At 43.9% G+C, this 22,590-nt stretch overlaps 1 protein-coding gene across 1 annotated transcript; it reads right to left on the reverse strand.

Moving 5' to 3' along the window:
* Positions 1 to 1,478: 1,478 nt before the first annotated feature.
* Positions 1,479 to 21,844, reverse strand: SEMA4F (ssemaphorin 4F). The gene is made up of 14 exons (XM_054593541.1): positions 21,754 to 21,844; positions 20,704 to 20,855; positions 20,035 to 20,094; positions 19,704 to 19,802; positions 14,916 to 15,009; positions 7,122 to 7,241; positions 6,873 to 7,024; positions 6,088 to 6,266; positions 5,726 to 5,873; positions 5,376 to 5,598; positions 5,128 to 5,237; positions 4,864 to 5,024; positions 2,977 to 3,035; positions 1,479 to 2,712 (listed from the first exon to the last, which is right to left on the reverse strand). The coding sequence occupies exons 1-14, from the start codon at positions 21,842 to 21,844 to the stop codon at positions 2,102 to 2,104; spliced, it is 2,259 nt and encodes a 752-aa protein (XP_054449516.1). The 3' UTR covers positions 1,479 to 2,101.
* Positions 21,845 to 22,590: the final 746 nt, after the last annotated feature.

The following is a 22,590-nucleotide window of genomic DNA, read 5'->3' on the forward strand; positions in this document are numbered from 1 at the left end:
ACCCTCCTTCCACCAAATGGGGCTTGAAGTGATTGCATGTGTCATGATTATCATTTGGTTAAACTATATGATTATGGCATAATAGTTTTTCCAATTTTTATACAACCACCACCTCTACTGGTATAGACAGTGCTTTATTGTTTACATGTTCTCTCATTTAATCCTGGCAGCAACCCTGAGGTAGGTATTATTATCCCCACTTTACAGATGAGTAAACCGATGTTCCTAGGTTAGATTACTTGCTGAAGATCATGCATTATTTGGGCACAGCCACTGATAATCCCAAACACAAGGGGACTTTTTTGGGTAGTTCACAGGCTGCTGCCAAGGAAAAGAGAGCTGAAAACTTCAACTGGGAGGGGATGGGTCATTCATTGGAGCTCAAGGTGAGGGAGGGGTTGGGCAGATCCCTCACCAGGGATGACTGAGGCACATTCAAAGGCCAAGACCAGAACTGAGCAAGGGAAGCCTAAAGCATCTGCAAGTTGTGAAGCTGGAAGAAGTCTTTAAGTTTGGTGAGAGTTGCTAGTGTCTTCAAATAGGCACAGAGCCCAACTTCCAGGGACTGGAGAAATGAGACACATCCAGCAGCTGCAAGTCCACGGGTGGCCACAGGGCAAGTGCAACGGGGCAGGGAGAGCTGTTGCCGAGTGGTGCCATCTCAGCTTGGCCAGCAGTGTGGCGATCCTGGGGCAGTGGTCCTTTACCTTTGTTAAGGCCTTGAGAATCTGATGAGAGCCATAAAACCTCCCCCCAGAAACACACAGACACGCACATACATTCTGCATACAATTTCTGGGAGTCGTTTGACCCCCACTGGAGAACTGCTTTACGGCAAGGGTGTCAACCTGAGTAAAGTCACTGATACAAACTTATCTTTAAACTGCTTGTATGCTTGTATTTCCTATGACTGTTCCCCTCTTGTTGTTCCCTAATATTTAGAAGGCTGTGAAACTTATTTTTAATGGGAGTTAAGGAAAGGGGGGTGCAGCCTATACTCCAGACAGAGAAAGAGCAGCTGTGCATGGCACTTCTGGCAGCCAGGAGGCAAAAAACAAACAGAAGGATGGGGTCACATGTACCGCTGCCCTTCCCACCTAGAAGGTCACTTTGGGAGTTTTTCTCAACTCAAGAGAAGGGTTGTGGGAAAGTCAAGAAACATATAGCAAGGACTCATGGACAAAACCAAAGGGGAAGAGTTGAGGGAGGGAGGGAGGGAGGGAGCAAGGGGCAAGGGAAAGTAGTAGGCGGTAGGCAGAGACAAATGTATTTGAAAAAATAAATTAATTTTTTAAAAAAAGGAAAGAAAAGCAAAAACTAACTGATCCACTACTAAAAAAAAAAAGAGAGAGAGAGAGAGAGAAGGGTTGTGAGAAGTGATAGAGGTTTGGGGTGGGGGGGGGGGCAGTGCTTTATTTTCTTTTAGAAGGAAAGCCATTCTGTCACTGGCTACAGGGTCTAAAGTTCTGCAGGTAATGCCTCCATCCCAGCCTTCCCCTCCATGAATATACCTGAGCATTGGCCTAGTCATTCATGCACATTTGGCCAGGTCTCCTATGAACACTCATATACACACATACTGTTTCATGAAAGAAGGAAAACTGGGGTGGAGGCAGATCCCAGGGCAGAGACTCCATGTTGTAACATGGGGATCATGCACTCCCCATGGAGAATTAGATTAACTGAGAGAATCAGCAAAACCACCCCAAGGCCTCAGTGCACATGAGCCCCCAACCACCTCCACAGCTCCTCCTTCCGGCCAGGGTCCAACCAGAAGGCAAAGTCATAGCTGTGTCCTATGCTCCTCTCCAAACTTACGGGCCCAAGTTAGTGGGCCAGGGCTGAAGTGGGTCACAGGGTTTCAGAGGGCATGGGTCGGAAATGTTCTGATTCACTGCAGAAAGAAGCTCTGATCTCTCGTGGGAATCAGGAATCAGGACTCAATGGCCTGGCCTCGAGCCCATCCAGGCCCAGCAAGGGCAGACACTGAAGTCAAGCGATCGCTCAAAGGCCAAAGAGAACTTGGGCCATGATCGTCTTCCAGGCCCAGTGACCCCAGCATCTCAACGGTCATTCCATGCCAGTGATCACTTGCCCAGCCCTAGATGGAGGTTTCATCACAAGTGGCCAGAGGAGCCCCGGTTAACCGAATGTGGGCTGGGCTCGGGCAAGGATCAAGCAGGAAGGGTGGATGGAAGCCACCAAAGCCACTGCCCCTCTTGCCTAGGGCCAGGGGCAGCCGCTCATCTTCAGGAGAGGGAGAGGGAGGATCCTGGCTGTAGCTTGTGGTCCCAGATGGCGGCGCCCCCAGGTCCAAGCCCACCTTGTCTCTAGCCAGAAGTTCTCTCTGTCGCCGTCGCTGCTGATGTCGACCAATCAGGAAGAGAGTCAGGGATGCTGCAAGAACCCCCAGGAAGAAGCCAGCCAGTCCAGCCCCCACTGTGTGGGCCCGGCTTGGGGGGGCCCGCTGGCTGCCCCATACCAAGCTATAAGCAGCTACCACACGGGCCGCCCCGCCCTCCTGACATTCACAAGCATAAGCACCCATGGCCCCTGGGGTTACCACCACCTCCAGCCCATCTCGCCGGGGGGTGAGAGCAGTCACTCCGCTGGGCCGGTGCCACACACAGGATGCCCAGGCTGAGCTTGGGGAACATGGCAAGACCACATGTGCAGCTGTAGCCACGGGAACTTCAAACACTACTGGGTGTTCTGCAGAGAAACAGCAAAGGCACAAAAGGTAGAGAGGCTATAGGCTGAGGGTATAATGGAGCGAAACACGGGGGGATATCAGACATGAGAAGGGGCCACTGGGGCAAATCTAAAAGGGGATTCCCAAAGAAGAAAAGACCCTGGGTCACTGGCTGCCGTATCTTCCAGGGTCCAAGTTTTCATGTCAGTCCAGAATAGATGACTTTCTAGCCCCTTTTCGCCCACTCCACCCACTCTACCCACATTTCCCTAAACCAGACAGACCTCCAGGCTCTTTAGGACACAAAGAAGAGACATCTGCTGACTCTATGTCTTGGACCAGCCTATAAAGAAGAAAATATTGGTAAATCCAGTGTCAACATTCCCTTCTACTCTCCTCAGTACCACTAAACATTCATTCACTCATTACATCTCTCGTCATCTCATAAATCCCTCCTGGAATTATCAGTCAACATGTTCATCATTAAAATTTCCCCCAATACCTATTATACTCATGATATTTGCCTAGTCAAATTCTACACATATTCTAGCAGCCCATAGAAAATTAAATTTGCACTAGGTCTGTTGGAAAGATGTTCCGTGGGAAACTTTCAAGAAATATACCATATTTTTCCATGTATAATGCGCACTGAATTTTTGAGGAAAAAATAGGATATGCATTATACATGGATAGTGCTAATTCTGTACCTATATAAATGTTTTTAATTCTTTTACCTGTGCTTATGCATTAAAAGTGTAACTCTAGAAAGCATTAATGATATCTGTATGCAAAATAATACCCTGGAATAAGATAAAATAATACCCTGGATATGGTTTTGTTTCTAAATATAATAAAAAATTAAAACAAAATATTTTTTTTCCTGAAAATTTAGGCCAAAAACCTGGGTGTGCGGTATGCACAGGAACACATTATACACAGCAAAATATGGTAGTTGCCTGTCCACAACCACAAGATTTCTCGGGGAAAAAAATATTTAAGCTACAGGGGTTTTTCTCCTGTTAAGAAAAAGGGAAAAATTCTGCTCTACAAAAGTTAATCAAAATTCTATGAGGGTCAGTGAGATGACTGTTATATAAAGCATCTCTCCTCTGTGTAGGAACTCTTTCTTCAACAACTGTTTTGGTAGCTATTGGCCTGTAACAGATCTGTTTCAAGTAATACAATTCTGGTACTTTCAGGATTTCAGTGGACTGTGTCTGACAGGACAGCAGGACAGACTGCTCATTTGGAACTTCCTGGCATCACTCCCAGAGGGAGGGAGGACAGTGAGACCCCTAACGGGCTGTCAGTGAAGACCGGGTGGATGTTCAGTCTGAACACACAAAAGTTTCAACCTAAGGTAGACTCCGTTTGAATGAGAACTCCTCCAATATGAACTGAGGCCCTGAAATGAGCTCTGAGACTGGTATGAATACATTCAAGTCTCCTGGGTAAAACCAAGTTTGCTTAGTTTAGCTGAAAGTGGGGAACAGGGGAAGGCCATATGTGCAGCTATAGCCACAGGAACTTCATGGTGTATGTCTTCTCCCTTATATGAATTGCGCTATGCAGTGTAGAGTGCAAAGAAATACCAACTTGGTAATTTCTTGTATTACAAAGTAGTACACTGGCATACACATACCCCACATCCCCTACACACATATATATGTTGAGGAAACCCTGAGGCTCAAGTACACAGAATACCCAAGACCAATGAAATTCTTACTTTAATGAATATTAAAACAATAAAGAAAAGAATAAACCACTTGCTTTGGCCTGAGATGTTTTAAATTTCTCCCAAGAGAAACTGAAATACAGGTCAAAGGTCTTAATCAAAAATTGATTCCTAAAGACAAGTACTTTAACATCTAAAATATTCTTAAGTTTGGGGTTCAGTAACATGGACAAATATAAAGTAAATTAACAGGGATTCTAAGTAGAAAGTCAGTCACGTGGTCCGGGCAGATCCAGTAAAGGGGCAAGGACATTGATTGAGGCAGCACAATAGATGAACAGATGAGTTAGTAGGGACAGACACTAAAACACACAAGGGACAAAAAGAAGAAACACACACACACAGAGGGCAGCACTAACAAATGAGAAATAAACAGCTACACAGATGGGCCAGAGCCCTGTGAGAGCAGACAAGGGGCCAGGGCAGCCACACTCACCCTCCACGCTCCCCAGCATGAGCCACACACGCATCCAGACGGAAGCTCCAGGCACAGACAGGGTCTTGGGCCAGGATACACTCTGAGCAGCTCTGGAGACGGCCACAGTTGGCTGTGTTCACTTGTGTCACCTCAGTACGGGAGCCAACCAGGAGCCAGCTCTACAGAAAGAAAGAAAGAGATATATGCTGCATCTCCCAGACTTCAGGGTCTCAGACTGGCTCAGAGGTCTCCCCACCAGGATCCCCAGATTTTACAACTCACTTGATACAATTTCATGCTCTCAACTGGCTGTGGCTCTGGAAATAAGGCCAGATCCTCAAGGACACTGAGCTTGGCTCCAATCCGCACAGCTCGGTGGAGGTGTCCATCCTCTAGGAAGTAGGCAAGGGGCAAGACATAATGACATAACTGTACTTGTGCCTGGGACTCTGGTACCTGTAAGTATGGGACTCTCTTTAATGAGAGCATGTGCACACAGGAAGGACAATGTACTTGGCTATTAGACATACCTGTCCCCAGGTGGAGCACATCATACTCTTTCCCTGAAAGGCTAGCCACCCTGTGAGCCACAACTCTGAGATAGACTGTATCTGTAGTGACCAGCAGGGGGTGACCATCAGCTGGAAACACTGGCCTATCCATGAGGGGGTGGTCCCGGATAAAGGTTAGCACACGGTCAGGCAGGGAGAGCGATGAGTCAAACTGCTGGAGCTTCATGTTATTGGTGACACACTAGAGGAAACACAGGATGGGTGACAAAGTTTCCCAGGGGCCAAGACGTATCTGTGATGCTTAGTGGGGCTCTTGTTCTAATGAGGCAATTCTGGAAGGGGGTGAAGAGCTGCGCCAGACCCCTTACCTCTCCCGGTCTGGGCTGGGGTACATCATTATCCATGACAGGCAGTCCCCTGTTGCAGTCATGTTTCAGCTCTCTGAAGGGACCATTCAGCACTGACCGAATGTCTTGTGGCCGGAAGGCACAGACAGCAGAGATGGCAGCCCCCTCCCTGGAAGATTCCCAGGTTGGAGCCAGATATTTGAAGGGAACTAGGGGACAACAACCCACTCCCTGTCAAATGAGATGACCCATGAAGTATGCACGGGAGCAGTGCAGCCTGCTCCTGGGAGAGGCCACCCCCTCTGGAGGAGGCAGCACTGACACTGTGCCAGCCCCACGTATCTCCCACCCCAGAACTCTCCTCCACACCAGGATCCCCTCACCACTGGGAGGAAAAGATGCCATAGAAGATGGGGGTTCCCACTCCAGTCTCAGGTCGAAGAATGGCCATGTCCTGCAGAACACTGGAGGCCCGGCCATGCTCAGGCCCTGGACACAGCAGGTCAGCCTTCAGAAATGTCGTCCACCTCTGCTGGAGGGTCTTCCGGCCACCAAGGTCCCCCTATGGGTGACAAAAGCATGGTACTTTTTAGAAGACCAACATTGTAAGGAAAATGTGGAGACCAACACAAGCTTCCCCCAATAAGGACAGATGGGGAGACAGATGCGTAGAAATGCAATGATGGAGATACAGGCAGAGTAACAGAGCAGCACGGGTAGAGAGGGTCACAATGACAGTAACTAAGTTCATTGTGCATTTGTGAAGTACCGTACTACATGCTTTACATAACTTACCTTATTTAGTCCTCAACACAACCCTATAGCTAGGCATCATTAATATCATCATCTGTAAGGAAGCTAAAAATCCTGCCCCAAATCACCAAGGCAGTAAGTATGGAGCAGGGCCTGGAGCCCAGGTCTGTCAACAGTTCCTGCCTTTAACCTCTACACTAACTAGTCCACCTCCTAGGGACAGTGTGTCACAGGGGTAATTATGGGGTTAAAGGGGCTAAAGCCCTTTCCCCATACTCCTCAGGCACCCAGAAAAGAAGACAGGAAAAATGGAGACAAAGGAGAGATGCAAAAACAGAGACCCAGAGAAGACAAGAAAGACAGAAGCCAGGCAGAGCAGGAGATGACAGACAGACAGCTGGGATCAGGGTCTCACCGCACACACACGGGCCACCCGAGGAACCTTAACGCGCTCATATGAGTCGAATGCTCGGGAAGTCTCCGTAAAGAAGAAGTAGATTTCATCATCTCCGTCTTCATCCCCCCACTCGGCTGGCCTCAAGGCCACGGCTGCGACAAAGGCTGGAGCTGGGGAGACATAGGCCTCAGATCCTGCAGGCACAGCCTGGGGCCCCCAGCCTCCACTCACCCTCTCTGTCCTCAGAGCACCCCTCCATCTCCCCACCGTTAAGCCAGGATGGCAAGGTCTCTGTCCGAATCCAATCCTCAGCACGACCCACAGCCCGGGAGATAATTGGTTCTGTCCCCAGGTAGTTTTTCACAGTGGCAGCGTAGAGGGCCCCCCCTGCAGAAAGATAGGGAGGAGATGAGCTGTAAGAGACCCACTGAGGGAAGCAGAAGGGGTCACAGGCAGCGCAGGGAATAAAGCAGGGGCAGGAACTCTCAGGGGCTGAGTGCCCATTAAGTGCTGGGCATCGCTAAGCACAAGAAAGGCATCCCCTCACTTAAAATCGTCATAGATACAAAATGCTCCAGGCCAGTGAGGGGAACCAGTGTTAAGGGAAAAGTGCCAGAATGTTAAGTGTGTATGAAGGGAAACTAAAAGCTGCCCTTTGGAAATCAGGCTGTTTGGCTGGTTTGCTTGTTGTTGCTGTTGCTATCTTACGGATTTCTCTATCCTGTAATATGTTAATTTACTGGGACTCTCCAGGAAGGGGGTTTGCTTTGCAGTACATCTTAATTTTACTTAAGTTTTCCCACTATGGTCAATGCCTGAAGGAAGTAGTGTTCTTTCTGAACATTAGTGGGCGTACACTGCTCTGGAACAAATCACAACTTCGGGGTACACCAGCATCACTGGGGGAAGTGATCAAAACACAGATTCCTGGGAGAGAAACAGAGGTGCAGCTCTGTGGGCTGAATGGGAGAGCACAATAGCCGCTCTCAGTACCGCTGCCGAGGGCTTGGACAGGAGCAAGAGAAAATGATTTAGGGGAGCAGCAGGTGACCACGCCCCTGGAGTTTTGTGTATCACACGGTTTCTAGAGAGAACAGAATTGCATTCCTTCATCACTGACTAAATACGAAGCACTGTGCTTCACATTTAAGCACATTGCTTCCCCCAAGAACCCTCATCTGAAACTGAAAGACAAACTTAATTAGGTACCAGGAGCTATGGATGCACAGATGTGTGCAGGAGCACAGAGGACGACCCAGCCAAATCTGACTGAGGGAGCAGCATTTCAGAGGTGACAGGTGAGCTGGGTCTGAAAAATGAACATTTGTCAACTAGAACCATTTCAGGGAGGGCAATGAGCAAGTGGGAAGAGGGGGGCCATGTTTAGGGATGGGGGGCACTCCCCGCGGCTGAAGTGCTGGTGGGCAAGCAAGCAGAGATGCAGCCGGAGATGCAGAGATGGGCACACAACCGTGAGGAATCTGCTCTGCCAAGATCAAGAACATGGACTTTATCCTACAGGTAAGAGCAAAACTGCAGAGATTTTCTTGAAGACAAGGTGACATAACCAGTTTTTGTTGTTAAGAAGATAATGCCAGTTAAGAGGCCATTCACACAGTGCAGGCAAGAGTGGAGGGCTTGAGCCGAGGCGGGGGCAGAAGGCATGAAGAGATTTGACTGGGGAGATATTTCTGAGGTAGAGTCCAATAACAAGACTTGAAAAATCAATTGAGTATGAGATGTGAAAGAATGGAATAAAATATAGCTCTAAGGTTTCCAGCTTAGAAGATGGATGATAGCAGATGGTGATATTTTGAGCCAAGTCAGGAAATGACAGGAGAAGGCCCATAAAGAAGATGGCTGGAGAAGAAATGAGCTTAGTTGTTGGACACGCTAAGATTGAAGTACCTTCGGGACATCTAGTCAGAGATATGGAAGGCAATCAAACAGAAGGGGTTGGGTAGCAGGGCCATGTTAAGCAACTTGGGTGTTGTGCTTAAGGGATGGCATGAACGTAATACACAGGGAGAATGGAAAAGCGAGAGAAGAGCCCTAGGACACTGCCATTTAATGGGAGAAGCTACAGAAGGCAACACAGGGGAACAAGTCAGAGAGGACAGAGAAGAAAGAGAGGCTGGTGTGCCTGGCAACAGAAAGCCTGGCAAGGGCCATGGGCCTCACACCCGGGAAGGAAGCTATAGAGAGTAGGGCCACTATAAGGGAAAAACAGTCATGCTGTAGTCACAGCTGTTCGAACAAAGCCGCATGCCTCAGGGACTGGAAAAATAACTCTATGTGTTATGCAGAGAAAAATAGGGCCAGGAGCCCTCAGAGGGCAAAATGGAGGGTTAAAAACCTCCTTGTGGGATGGGGAATGGAGACTATACTATTGTTTGGGATTGTGATAAGAATCCAAGTGTGCTGGAGCCAAGAAAGCTGGGGTTTGAACACTGAATACTTACTAGTAGTATGATCTTGGGCAAATGAACCTTCCTAAGCCTCAGGTTCCTCAGAGCAGTGCTGAGGCTTAAATGGGATAAACACGGAGCCCCAGGTGGGGCCTGGCCCCATGGCTGGTATTCTATACATGTTGGTTACAGCTCCGTATGAAATCTCAATGGGCCATATGCTTAAATTGTTTCCAAAGGTAGGGAACTATACATGGGTGTCCATTTCCTTGCAGAGGTTTCAGGAGAGAGAAAACCAGGTTCTGGGCACAGGTCCTGGCAGCAAATGAGCCTAACCTCTGTGTTACCAATGGAGGGAAAAAAGGTGATAAAGAAGCCAAAGTTGGAATGGAAATTTTCCTAAGAGTGTTGTACACAAAACACTCTAAAACCGAAACTCTGGTGGAAGCTGTGTCATGGATACCCTGAGAATGGAGAGAGATGTGGTGGAGACCGTTATAAATATTTTGGGAGCATGATTTGGTGTGTGTGTGTGTGTGAGTGGGGAGACAACTGTAAGTATTCTGCAAACAGTGAAGGGCCTCCAATAACCATGCAAGGATCCAGTAGGAGATGGTGGTTAAAGGCTCCTAAAATTTTCTAAGGGATCAAAGGAGCCTAGAATTGTTGAGGAGCACACTCAGGATGGAATAGCAGAGGGTGACCGACACTAAGGTGCAGTAGAAGGGATCAGGCACTTTGGGACGAAGTAGCAGGGTTCCAGGTGTTCCAGGAGTACCAAGGGACTTACACACACACACACACACACACACACACACACACACACACACACACACACACGGAACAGCAGCCATCTGTCAATGAGGGCAAGAATCCACAAGAGGGCACAGGATCATCCCATGTTCTAGATGCTCCAAGACAGTCTCACTTCAAAGTATTCTGTTGCACTGTCCACATAATAAAATATCCCTGCACATGAAATTTTTGCTGGATTATTACTGAATAGATTGAGTCAATAGACAACAAAATATACATCTGCTATTGGCAAAAGGTGATGTGCAAAAGGGAAAGATGCCCAGAGTGTTGAGTTCAGTGAACAAGCTAGTTAAAACAAAGCACTGGGTACAATTCAGCTTGATTTTTAAAGACAGGTATGCATGCCTGCAGACATAGGAAAAGCTGTCAAAGGAGCTACAACTCTACAGTGTTAATGATGTTTGCTTCTAATGAAATTGCAAGTGATTTTTATTTTCTCCTGTATACTTTTTTGTATTCACTGATTGGTTTTTGTAGTTAGTATCTTTTAATTTTATGACTCCCCAAAATAAGATATTTTCATTCTGGTAATACAAAAATAAACCTAAAAAATTGGAAGCCAAAAAAGAGGAAAAATCACAATTATTTGTGGAAGCCACTCTCTACCTGCTCAACATAAAACGGATGAGCACAGGCCTCAGAGCTGTGTTAGAGCCCAACACTGACAAGCTAGGGTAGTGTCATGGCAACAAATACTGCAATACTCTGGAGTTTAACATTTTCACTTTCTTATCAAAATGTACACCTTTAAAGGTTCACAATAGGAACTATCATTCATTGGCATTAAAAAGATAATTTTAAACATGCCCTGGCTTTCCTTTCTCCACTCCCTTTTCTCCATTTCCTTAATTAAGGATTGGACAGCTAGATACTTTCCTTTTAAAAAATAGCCCACTGTATGGACATAATTAGGTAGTTAGAGATGCAATGTTTAAACTCTGTTGGCCATGTAACCGTGCTGTTTCAGTGTGTGAGTATTAGTCTTTCGGGCAGACACACCTGAATTTAAAGAGGTAGGCGTGGACCCTACGTGCTGGCAGCACCCAGTGTATCTGGAACGTTTGCAGTGCTCATTGGCAGAGGCAGTAACCACGGGATGCAATGAGACCAAGAGGAGATGATAAAAAAACAGGACAGGCTCCCAAAAAGAAAGAACAAAAGCTCCCTCCCTTTGCTCTTCTTGATGAAAGCCTTGTTTTTTTCATAGGAAGTTATAGGAAGGACCACAGATGACTGACTGCTGTCTCTATCTTTGGTACCTGGGTGGGTATGATCTCAGAGGAGGGGACACTGGTGGAGGAGCAGCAGGTCTGGGGGAAGTGGGTGAAGATGATGAGCTCAGTCTGAGACATGCTGTTTTTGAAGTTCCTGTGGGACATCCAAGTAGAGAGTGGGAAGGCAGTTGGATGTGTGTGGTCTGTAGCTCCAGATAATGCCTAGGAGACACAATGCGCTGGAAACAGAATCCACAGAGCTGCTTTTGGAAGATTAGGAAGACATCAGATTTGGGAGACATCAGTATGCAGTGAAAACAGAATCCACAGGGCTGATTAAGATCATATCCACATAAATCAAAAGAAAAGAGGATGGTGAATGGAAGCCTAAGAGGCTCCGACATTTATAAAGATGAGCAGAAGACAAAGATCCTACAAAGGAGACTGGAAAGAAACTGCCAATGTTTTTAGGCTAATGTGAACACTATTGTCAAAATATTTGACAATATTTCTGAATATGAATAGTGCAAATAGAGACACTGCGATCATTTTGTTGATTTTATCTAAGTGCAGTACAAATAAATGTCATGTTTGAAGATAAGGTTTCGGAGGCTTTTCCCAAAATAAATACAAGTACCAATAAACACATGAAAAGTTGTTCAGTCTCACTAATAAAAATGCAAATAAGAAATACACAAATTGTACTTCAGAGGTGACTGTTTGTATGTTTATTACATATGTTACTTGGGACTGACAAGGATGTAATGAAACAGACCCCCTCATCACTGCAGGTGGGACTAACTGGAGGGAAATTTAGACGAATTCATCAAGCATCATAAAAATCTTTATACATGTTGGCCCAGCAAGTCTGCTTTTTAGATTGACTCACATGCAATTAATTACATTTATGTAAAGAATTTATGTAAAAATATTTCTTCTACAGCATTATTCATAAAAGCAATAATTTAAAAATCTGAATGTATAATGTTATGGGAATAATTAAATTGTGCTATATTCATATGATGGAATAGTATGTAATCATTAAAAATCATGTTTTGAATAATTAAACAATTTCTATGGTGAGAAAATGGTTAGTGAAATATGCATAGTAATTCCAATTTATTATACACAGACACAGGAAAAAAAATACTCTAAAATAATAATAGTAGTTACCTGGTAATGATTGAATTGCAAATAAACCTTTCACTTTCTTCTTTAACATATCTACATTTTCTAAATTTTCTACAATGCACATTGTAATTTTTATACTTTAAAATATATTATTTTATTATATTATATATTATTTTATCATACTCTAATAGTACTTTCATTACTAAAACCTCTCTTTATTTCAAAATACCTCTATTATCTTTAAGGACATTTTTGTATCTCCTAACGAAGAATTTTGGTTCTAGTTCTTCCCTAATGTTGGCACAATTTTCTATCCTGCTGTTTTCAAAACAGAGGGCATAATGGATCAACACTGAAAGCTCCAATTAAATACTGACACTTATGTCAGACCAAGAAAAATTTAAATTATAGCCCTATAAAGTAAGAACTTGAGAGAAAAATTTATAATATTGGTTTTGACTGTGACTTGGATCTGAAAATGGAGACAGGGAGATTCTATGTTAACTGTCTAAAGCTAGTCATTCTAAACTGTTAGGAAGTGATTTCTGATCACTTTCATCAATAAAAGCCAACACTCAATTTCATTAGCTGGAAAACAAAAAGACTTGAAATCTTTTTGAAAACGTTATTCCTTTTTGAAAATTTTCATACAATGACCTTATTCATGAAATTTGTGCCCTTAAATCACATGCTAAGGTAAATCCACTTGCTAACTGGAACACTGAGAAATTACAAGCACAAGGCTGAATGTGCTAAAGTTTACTGCTTAGGAAAAAAAGAAAAGAAAAAGTATGTTAAATGATTACCTTAGATTGCTGTAATTGAGAAGGTTTTTTGATAAACAATTATGTAGAATCAAGAGATATTCACAACTGCTATCTTTCCTAATGATCCCAATAACTGGCTCAGAGTTTTGCCAAACATGTTTGATAAAAAGCCAAGAAAAAGAAACCATTGATTAAACTATTTTATTCAAATATGTATGAGTATAAATAAGGTTTCATCAACTTCAACTATAGATGAATAATAAAAGTAACAACCCAAATATTCTATTTACTAGATATATAATTATGTTCACTTTCAAAACATTAATTATCTGACTAAAAGCTATTTAATTCATATAGGTTTTAAGACTTTTTCCTATAACGGCATGCACAAGAAAAAGGTTTCATTGTTAGATCTTATATCCCAATTTTTGGTTTTCATAAAATATTACCAAAAAAGTATAGGTAAAATTAATTTTATGACAAAGTTCACAGCAAAAGTCAGTGAAGAAAGAAAAAACAGTTTGATGAATGAACGATTTCCCAACTAGTCAATTGATTAGCTAGTTGGGAAAAATTTAGATCTCCATCTCTCATCAAAATAAGTTCAAAATAAATAGAAATGTTAAATGTTTGGGAAAAAAATTTTAAGAAAAAAATTTTATCAGCTTGCTACCTGAAGAAGGACTTAGCTTTAAAAATGTAATTAGAAAAGAAAAGATGCAGATGGAAACACTAATATCCTACCTAATAATTGGCCCAAGAATGTAAGCAGAGGACTTATCAGAAGAGAAATAAAAACAGTACTAAAATATGAAAAATGTTCAACTTCACTAATATTCAAATAAATACAGACTAAAACAAGGTACTATTTTTAGCATCAAAGATCTTTTAAAATGAGAATAATACATTCTAGAAAAATTTATGTGAGAAAAAAATACTCTCAGCTACTGCTGATTTAAGGTGTGAATTGGTACACTATTTGTAAAAACTCAATTAGCAACAGATAATGAGCCATAAAATGTTCACACCTTTTAATATAGTAATCTACTTCCAGAACTCTTAAGAAGACAATCTGAAATGAGGGCAACTTTGTTGACTCCTCTGAGCAACAAAGGACTGGCCAGCAAAATATGTGCATGAGTGTCTATGTATGTGCACACACACATATTACAAAAGGCTAGAAGGAAATATCCTAAAATATTAACAGTGGTTTTCTGAGTAGGGATACTGTAGACCTGTGCTAACACAATAGCCACTATACACATATGACTACTTACATTTTAATTGAAATTAAATACAATTTAAACTTATTTCCTTCAGTCACATTAGTCATATCTCAAGGGCTCAATAGCTACATGTAGTTGGTGGCTACCATATTGGATAGTCAAGGTTCTTCTGAACAGTGCAGTTCTAAATTTTATATGTTCCTTATACTTTTTCCAAATTATTACAATATGCATTGTAGCAAATTCCTCTTATAAATAGAAAAAAATGAGAACAGAAAATGAGGTTAACAGAGAAAACACACTAAAGGTGCAGAGAACACATTCTCTAGAGAGAATCCAGGGAGACAGTACTCTGGGAAGAACAGGAAAGGCTAGAAAGAGACATAGGAATAATAGACATTCCTAGGAAAGGAAGGAAAGGACACAGAAATTCCAACAACAGGGGTGGGGAAGGAAGCAATTATAGAAGAAGTTACAGGTTCTTATCTCTCCCACTCACCAGCCATTACAGCTGCTGACCGCTGAGCTGGCTCAAAAGGACATTTCCCCCGGCCACTCTCAATTCTTTCAACCTGCTGGAAACTGGACACAGCCTACAGACCAGAAGGGGGCAATTGGTTTAGGGGTCATGGGGAGGTTCATGATGAAAATTACAAAGATGGTCAGATGAAGGAAAAGCCCAATTCCCACTCCTCTGCTACCATCCCCATATTCCTAGTCTGCTACTCCTGATTCCCCTGCCCACTCCTGCATTTCCCACCTCTGCCATCCCTCTTGTCATCACTTTATTCCTCGTCTTTCAATTCCCCTAGTACCCAACTACCACAAGCTCTGATGAAGGAACACCTAGGATGGCCCTAGATGACACTGAGAGTCTGAAAGGCAGATTTTTCCTCTGAAATGCTGCTGAAATGTAGGGTTTGCAGCTGCCTAGAGAATGTGCTACATACAGGACAAGGAGGACCAGGGAAGACAACAGGCCTCCTGAGGCCTGATGCCCTTAGGAAGGGTAAACAAAAGTAGCATCTGATATAAGGCCATCTGAAGCCCAGGGGTCTAAAGAGAAGGGCCATCCTCTTCCTACTCCCACCCAAAAGACGAAAGACAGGACCAGAGTCAAGGATACAGAAAAGGAGGAAGAGAATCTGCAAAGTCAGTGAAGGCCTGAAACTCAGGTCAGAATTTGAGGATTTGCTAAGTAAATGCCTTCCTCATCCAGGGACTCTAGAAGGAGTGACCTGGGAGGGGATGAAAGGTGTGAGAGCCGGCCATAAGTTACCTAAGCTAAGCATCATGCACTAAGAGAGGCTTCAAGATAACATCTAAAAATAGAATCAGGAATGATTTCAACCTAGAACGGACAGGCAGCATTAGCTGTGGCCGGTCAGGAATCAAAGATACGGCATGGAAGTGCCAGACATATCTCTGGCTCACAAACTAGTGTGGACATAAGGTGTTTCCTGGGGGCCTAACCACTGGGATTGTAGTTGGAGTAGTAATGTAGATGTATGTCCCCTGAGCATAAGTACATTACTGGCCCGTTATGACTGGCCCATTCATGTCTATTTGCTGTACTGGCAAGCAAGGTTTTATTTTATGGAGGGAGTCTTGGAAGAAAGCTTGTTAAAACTAGATGTGACCTGAGGTCCCCCAAAAGGTAATACTGGGTCAAAGAGTTTTCTGGAATAGAAGACCAAGCACCTTACTTGTGTGGCAGTGGCAGCATCCTAGCCTGAGGAAAAAGTGACAATTCAGTGAGAGATTATCAAGATGCCTGGGCCTTTGGAAGCAGGGTTAAAACCTGCTGCTGTGGCCCTTCTCAACCTCTCACCTCCTTTTTGCGATGCTGCCTAGACTCGTCTCCAATTTACTCTATATATCCAACTCAGAATAATATTCATAGACTACCAATCACTGACTTAATAATTTTTGAGCAGGAGAATGACAAAATAGCTCACTATTGCCTGGAGTAGAAACTCTTTAGCCCAAGTTACTTATTCTCCAATACTTCTTAAAAGGAACTCTTTCTTCTAACCAAACCTGGATCACCTGTTATTCCTAGAAACACAAAATTATGTTTCCCCATCTCTATGCCTAAAACTACTCCCTTACATTTCACCAAGGACTGAACAGATGAGCCTTTTCTCAATTCTTATTCTCTTTAATCTTTAGTTACCTTTTGCTGCTTTTGACTTACTCCCCTCCTGGAAATGTTTTATTCCTTGACTTTCTTGAAACTTCACCCTGGACTCCTTCCTCCTAATTGTTTCTCCATCTCCTTTGGTTGTTTCTCTTCTTCTTTCTAGCCCCTAACTATGAATCCTAAAAATCTATCCTTAGTCTTTTTCACATACACGTTAAAGACCCCATTTACTTTTATACTGCCAGCCAGACCTTCTATGCAAATCATTCCCCAAACCCCACAAGTCCGAGGTCCATCTGAGGTCTTCCAACTCTAGTCCACCTTTGCACTTGACTACTGGACTTCCTCACAGAGATGGCTTAACAGCCTCTTAAAACTCATCATGCCAAAACTAGTCCTCTTCCAATTTCCCGAGATAGAATAACTGTTATCCAGGTTTACAGCCTTTGAACAAGTGAGCCTCCTATTAAGCAAACAGGTTATTATAACTGTATAGTCAAAGTATATGTATTAGGGTTTCAAAGGGGCAAGACCACTGTACTACATTCTCTCTCTGAATGTTGAGATTCTTCCTTGTGTCGTCATTATGTCAATCAGCACATCGTTTATGGTGAAGGCGTGTACCTCAAGCTGAATGCCAGAGCTAGATAGGAAGGCTCTCACTAAGGTGTGGGGTTGGAATCCATTCTTCCTTCTTGGCCAAGGACCTTTCCCAGGTGGTTGGGGAGACGAGTCAGGGGAGATGGCCCCTGTTACATGAAACAGGTCAAATATCACAAGAAATTCAAGCCAGGTAAGCTCTTCTGTGTTGCGGATTGGGCTAGGGGGTCAGGGCAGTGGAACAGGGCCAGCAAAGCTGGATTTGAATCTTGGCTCTTCCTCTGCTAGCTACATAACATTAGACATGGTACCTAACTTTTCTGAACTTTCATTTTATTGCCTGTAAAATGACCAGAAATAATACCTAAATATTATGATGAAGTGGTGAGAATTAAATTCAATCACGAATGTAAAGTACCCAGCACCAAGCCTGGGCCAGAGTACTCAATTGAATGTGTAGTCTTGTCATTTTAAGCCTAGCATTTTTCTCTTAACTGATGGAGTTCCCTCATAAAAAACAAATTAAAACATTCTCTTCCAATAACTGATGAGCTGTTGCTGAAGGGCAGCACTCCAAATCATTGGAACTAATAGGTCCAGTGCTTGAACTTCCTTTTGTAAGAACCTTCATTTCTCCAAGCAATCAACTCTGAGCAAGTTGTTGTGTCTGATGCAGCTTAGCTAGTCAAAACTCTCGGGTACTAGTTATGCACAGTCTCTAAGTCCTCAGTCTGGGACATGAGAGTTTCAGCACTAAGCATAAGGCAAGAATTTGCTCAAGCAGGTGGGCATTGCCAGATAGCAGGATAAGATGGGCAGGTAAAGGCAGAAGAGAGCATTCAGAAAGTCTAGAGGGCAATCTCAGTGTGTTACTTGAAGGTTTAACACAGCTGATGTTTCTGCTACAAATAAGACTTAACAGAAGGGCAGTCCTTCATTTCATGAGCCTGCTATATGGTTGAGAAAAAGAGCTGAAAGTTGTGGGAATGCACAACCAGACCCCTGGTTTCGCTCTTGGTGCTGATATTCCTTAAGAGTGGACAAGGGTCCAAGTCACACCAATCCCAGCAGGTGTGTCCAGAACATTTTCTGTCTGGTTACCTAACAACCATTAGGTTCCCACCTCAGAAAGCCAACGAAAAACAGAAGGCCCTAGGATACTAACTTGGAGTGACTCTAATGTCTACAAGCCATGGGCTTGTTCTGATATTCTGATATTCATACCCATGGGCTCCCCAGCCTGCACAGATTAAAACAGGACAAATGTAGCAATGACAGTTCTACAGCTACTTTGTGAGCCTTGAGAGAACTATAGGGAAACTTGATATTCAATATTACCTGATAGAATACAGAGATTTTCAATACCACCCTGACCTGGGAGACATTCCCAGGATGACAAGATGAGGTAGCTATCCACACTCTGAAGCCTGGAGTCTACATCCACATTATGAAAAGGGCACAGCACAAACCCAACCAAACCCAAGGGCAGACCAGAGGGACTGACTATATATCAAGCATCACAATTACAGTATTCTAAGCCAGAGATATGAGGATGGTCTTTAACAAAGAGAGGTTTGGAGGTACACACTGTCTAGATCCAGGTGGCAAGGATTACTGAAGACTGCAAGAGGGTCAAGATCTGCAGTTAAAGATCAGGGTCAGGAAAAAGAATCATTTCCCTCCCTCTTGTTGCTGTAAGGAGCAGGAAGGGAAGACCCTGGACAAAAAGGACGCATGAAGCTTTCAACTCATCACAGGGCCTTGATACTAACATTTGCTGCCAGGGGACCAGTGATGGACTACTAGATAACTGATGGGAAAAGATGAAGATTCAAAAACATAAAGACCTTTTCTGAAATATCACCAGTACCAAGCACTTTTGTGACCATGACTAGCCTAGATGTGATCAGGAGTATATATGTCCCAAGCCTGCCTGGGTGTGAGCAATGAACATGACCTAGAAGAAAACATGGTTCACAGAGTGGCCACCTTGAAGGCAAGACCCAGAGTATGGACCAGCAGGTGCTACATTAATGGGCACTGACCTGAGAAGCTCATGAGAGCAGCAGGGCACAGCCCACAAAGAATGAAGTTGGTAGTGGAGCTGGGAGAAGGTGGCGAGAGTCACATGCCATGGGATGAAGAAATAGGCATGGACTATGATGATTAAGAAATGGACCAAGAAAAAAAAAGAAAGAAAGAAAAGGACCCAGGCTGCCTGGACAATGCATACATAGGACAAGGATAACATGACTCCCTAGTCTCTGAAGTAGTCTCTCCTGGATTTCTCCTCTCCCCATCCCAGCTAGCATCCCTAACCTCCTTCACCACCCCACTACATCTCTCTTTACACTTAGTATAACTTACCTTCTACAGGCAACCTCCCTCCCCACCCTTTTGTACCCTCCTCCAGTGGCAAAAGCTCCACCCTGTGAGGACATCCCTCACCCCCAAAGCTTATCATGCACAAGCATTGCCCTGAGCATGCCCCCCACCATGGTCACTCACAGACGACCCTTCCCGTCCTCCCACCCCATCACTCACAATAACCCCGCACTTCGGATCAAAAGCGAAGGTGCCACAAGTGAGCAGGTGAGAGGCATTGGCAATGGCGAGAATCTGGACAAAATTGTGACATTCGTCCTGGGGGTCAGAGATGGTTAGAGAAAATCAGAAGCAGCAGGTACAAGGAAAGGTAGGGTAGTGTCAGGCCAGTTAGATGCAGCTCTGCGATCAGAAATGATGGGTGATGATATGGTGTTAGAGTCCCTGCCTGGGCCCATTAGGATGGCAGCACTGCAGGGGATTGACACAGAGTCAGGGCTAGGCCAAGGTCTTAATTGACACTCAGGACAGGGCCCAAATCTACACCTACCTCTTTCTTGCCTTTCTTCCTACAGTTCTGCCTGTGGGCCTCAGGCACTATCCAGTCGATCTGAAAAAGAAGGAATGATGATTTCCCCCAGATTCTCTCCCATCTTCTCCCAAGTCAGGGTAGGTAACACAGTTGCACAACCTCCATCAATTGAGGAAATTCAGAGACACCCCCCTCACCCCTAGGGTAGTGTTTTTAAAACTGCAGGTCTCTACCTATTGACTAATGAAATCAATTGTGAAGTCATAACCAACATTATTTTTAATGAAATATGTCAGAATGTATCATATATAGGAGAGTACATATTGGTTCAAGAAAATTTTTTTTCCATGCACACTTTGTGTACCAGCTCAAAATGTACCATATATTTCTCACTACAGGGTGGTCAAAAAAAAGTTGGAAAGCTACTAAACTAGAATAATGTGATTCTAATGATTCTTCTGCACACTGTTACCTAAGACTTGGTCACTGTGGCCTCCTCCCATAGCCTCCCTGGCTACCATAAGCCTCCAATCACCTTCAGCTGAGATAATGTAATTAATGACCTCCCCTTATTCATTTTCACCAACACTTCACCTCCTACCACAACATCCCCCGCTCCCCACTACATCCCATATAACCATGGACCTCATTACATGCTCTGGGGTCTTCCCCATTCTTATCTCTCACCCTGTGGGGTCTCTTCCCTGAGAAAGGTAGAGATAAAGCGAAGATGGTGTCCCGGGCGCCAACATAAAGTGTATGGGTAGCAGGATCCACAAGGAGAACAGAGTAATTGTATGTCTGAGGGACGGTGAATCGGGTGAGATAGGAGTCAGCCTCTGGCAGAAAGAGAGAGTGAGAGGGAAAAGTGATATCAGCCTTTGCTTCATGAGGGTTAGGTCCACAGGGTAAAGTCAAAGGGGTCAATTTTTGTTTCCTTCCAAGTACCATTTATTTAGCAGCCATCAGGGGGAAAAAACAGCCTGACAGGCCATCTAACTTTCCCAAAGATAGATAGCTGAATGGGCCAGAATATTTAGCACACAATCCAGTCATGTATGCTTTTTCTATAAAAAAAAAAATACTTTATTAAAATAACAGCATCAATATTAAGTCTGTAATTTCTGTTCATAGCAACATGACATACAATTTGAAAATACCTATACAAGGTACAAGTACTTTCCTCTCTGAATTTTCCTTTTTTAAAAAAATCACTACATAATAACTTTTTTCAACTTAGTAGGGAAATTCTTCACTCTTTTCACTAACATATTAGGAAACTATCTTCTCTCTCTCCCACAGCCCCTGACCTCCTCCCACCCCCATTCCACCCAAAGAGGTAGGAAGTATAGTGGGCAAGACCGTAGGCTTTGGAAACGAATCAGCCCGAGGTTAAATCTGGCTCTTTCACTTACCAGCTGTATGATCTGGAGTAAGTTATTTGCCCTCTCTGAGCATCACTTTCCTCATCTGTAAATACCACCATCCAGGGTTGTTGAGAGAATGAAATGAGATAGTATATATGGAAGCATCTGACTCACACTACATGTTTCACAAGTGGTTTCTTTCTTACTTTCTTAAGTATGAGGTTTGTTTTGGCCAAATCTAAATCTCACATTAGCATTCAAAATTTTATCTATTTAAAGATTATAACAAATAAGTTAGCATAATTTACCTTTTTAGCTCAATGTCTGGCTCTGGGGGTCCTATCCCTGCACCAATACAGCTCTGTTCTACCTGCTTCATCTGCTCGGCTACCCTCAAGGACAGATAGAATGGCCAACAGCCATTCATCCCTAGATTTGCTGATGTATGGAGCCCCACCCATCTTTCACATCCACATTCCTAACTGTGCAGTATCTCTCATGCTTAGAGTAAGCCCTGGATCCCCCAACCTCCCTTTGTATCCCCAGCTCTGCTTCATCTTGCCATCTAGACCTCTCTGGATTCCTGAATATCACCCCAACCTGGCAACCTCAACTCTATGTAGTGGCTATTCTCCAGCACAAACTGAAAGCCCAGGCTCTGACCACAATTTCGTCTTCTGGATTCAAAACATCCCTATATGTCACTGGTGTGAAGTTTAGACTCTAAATTTAGACTCTAAATCGCCCAGTTGTGAGTTTTTGCCAACAGGTTGTACTCTCAGCTTCACTTAATCTGTCTCCCCAAAGTGCTAACACTCAATGTCCACTGAGAAGAAAACAAGATCTACAGCCACAGTCGTGCCCACCTCAGCAGAGAGCCTTTAAAGCGGTCCAATAACCACTTTTAACCTTACGGCATCCCCTGGCTTCTTTGCCATCTTTTGAAAGGACCATGTCTCCTTCCTTCTTTTTTTCTTTCTGAAAACTTTAAAAATCATGTCAACAGAATTTTAAGTCAACTCACTGAATGGTTCCCCAACATTCAATATAGGGGATGGGTAGAGAGAGTAGGCAACGTTAGAAGTTAGGGTTATGATGGATCAGATAATGGGAGAATGTGAGTTGGTGTCAGATGTGATAGGACTGGGAAAGTGGGTTAGAGAAGATTAGGGCTGAGAGCAGGGTAAAGGGGGTAAGGCGATAGAAC

This window comes from Pteronotus mesoamericanus, unplaced genomic scaffold, assembly GCF_021234165.1.
Source record: "Pteronotus mesoamericanus isolate MK-2021 breed Mesoamerican mustached bat unplaced genomic scaffold, CSHL_Meso_final scaffold_45, whole genome shotgun sequence".
NCBI lineage: Eukaryota > Metazoa > Chordata > Mammalia > Chiroptera > Mormoopidae > Pteronotus > Pteronotus mesoamericanus.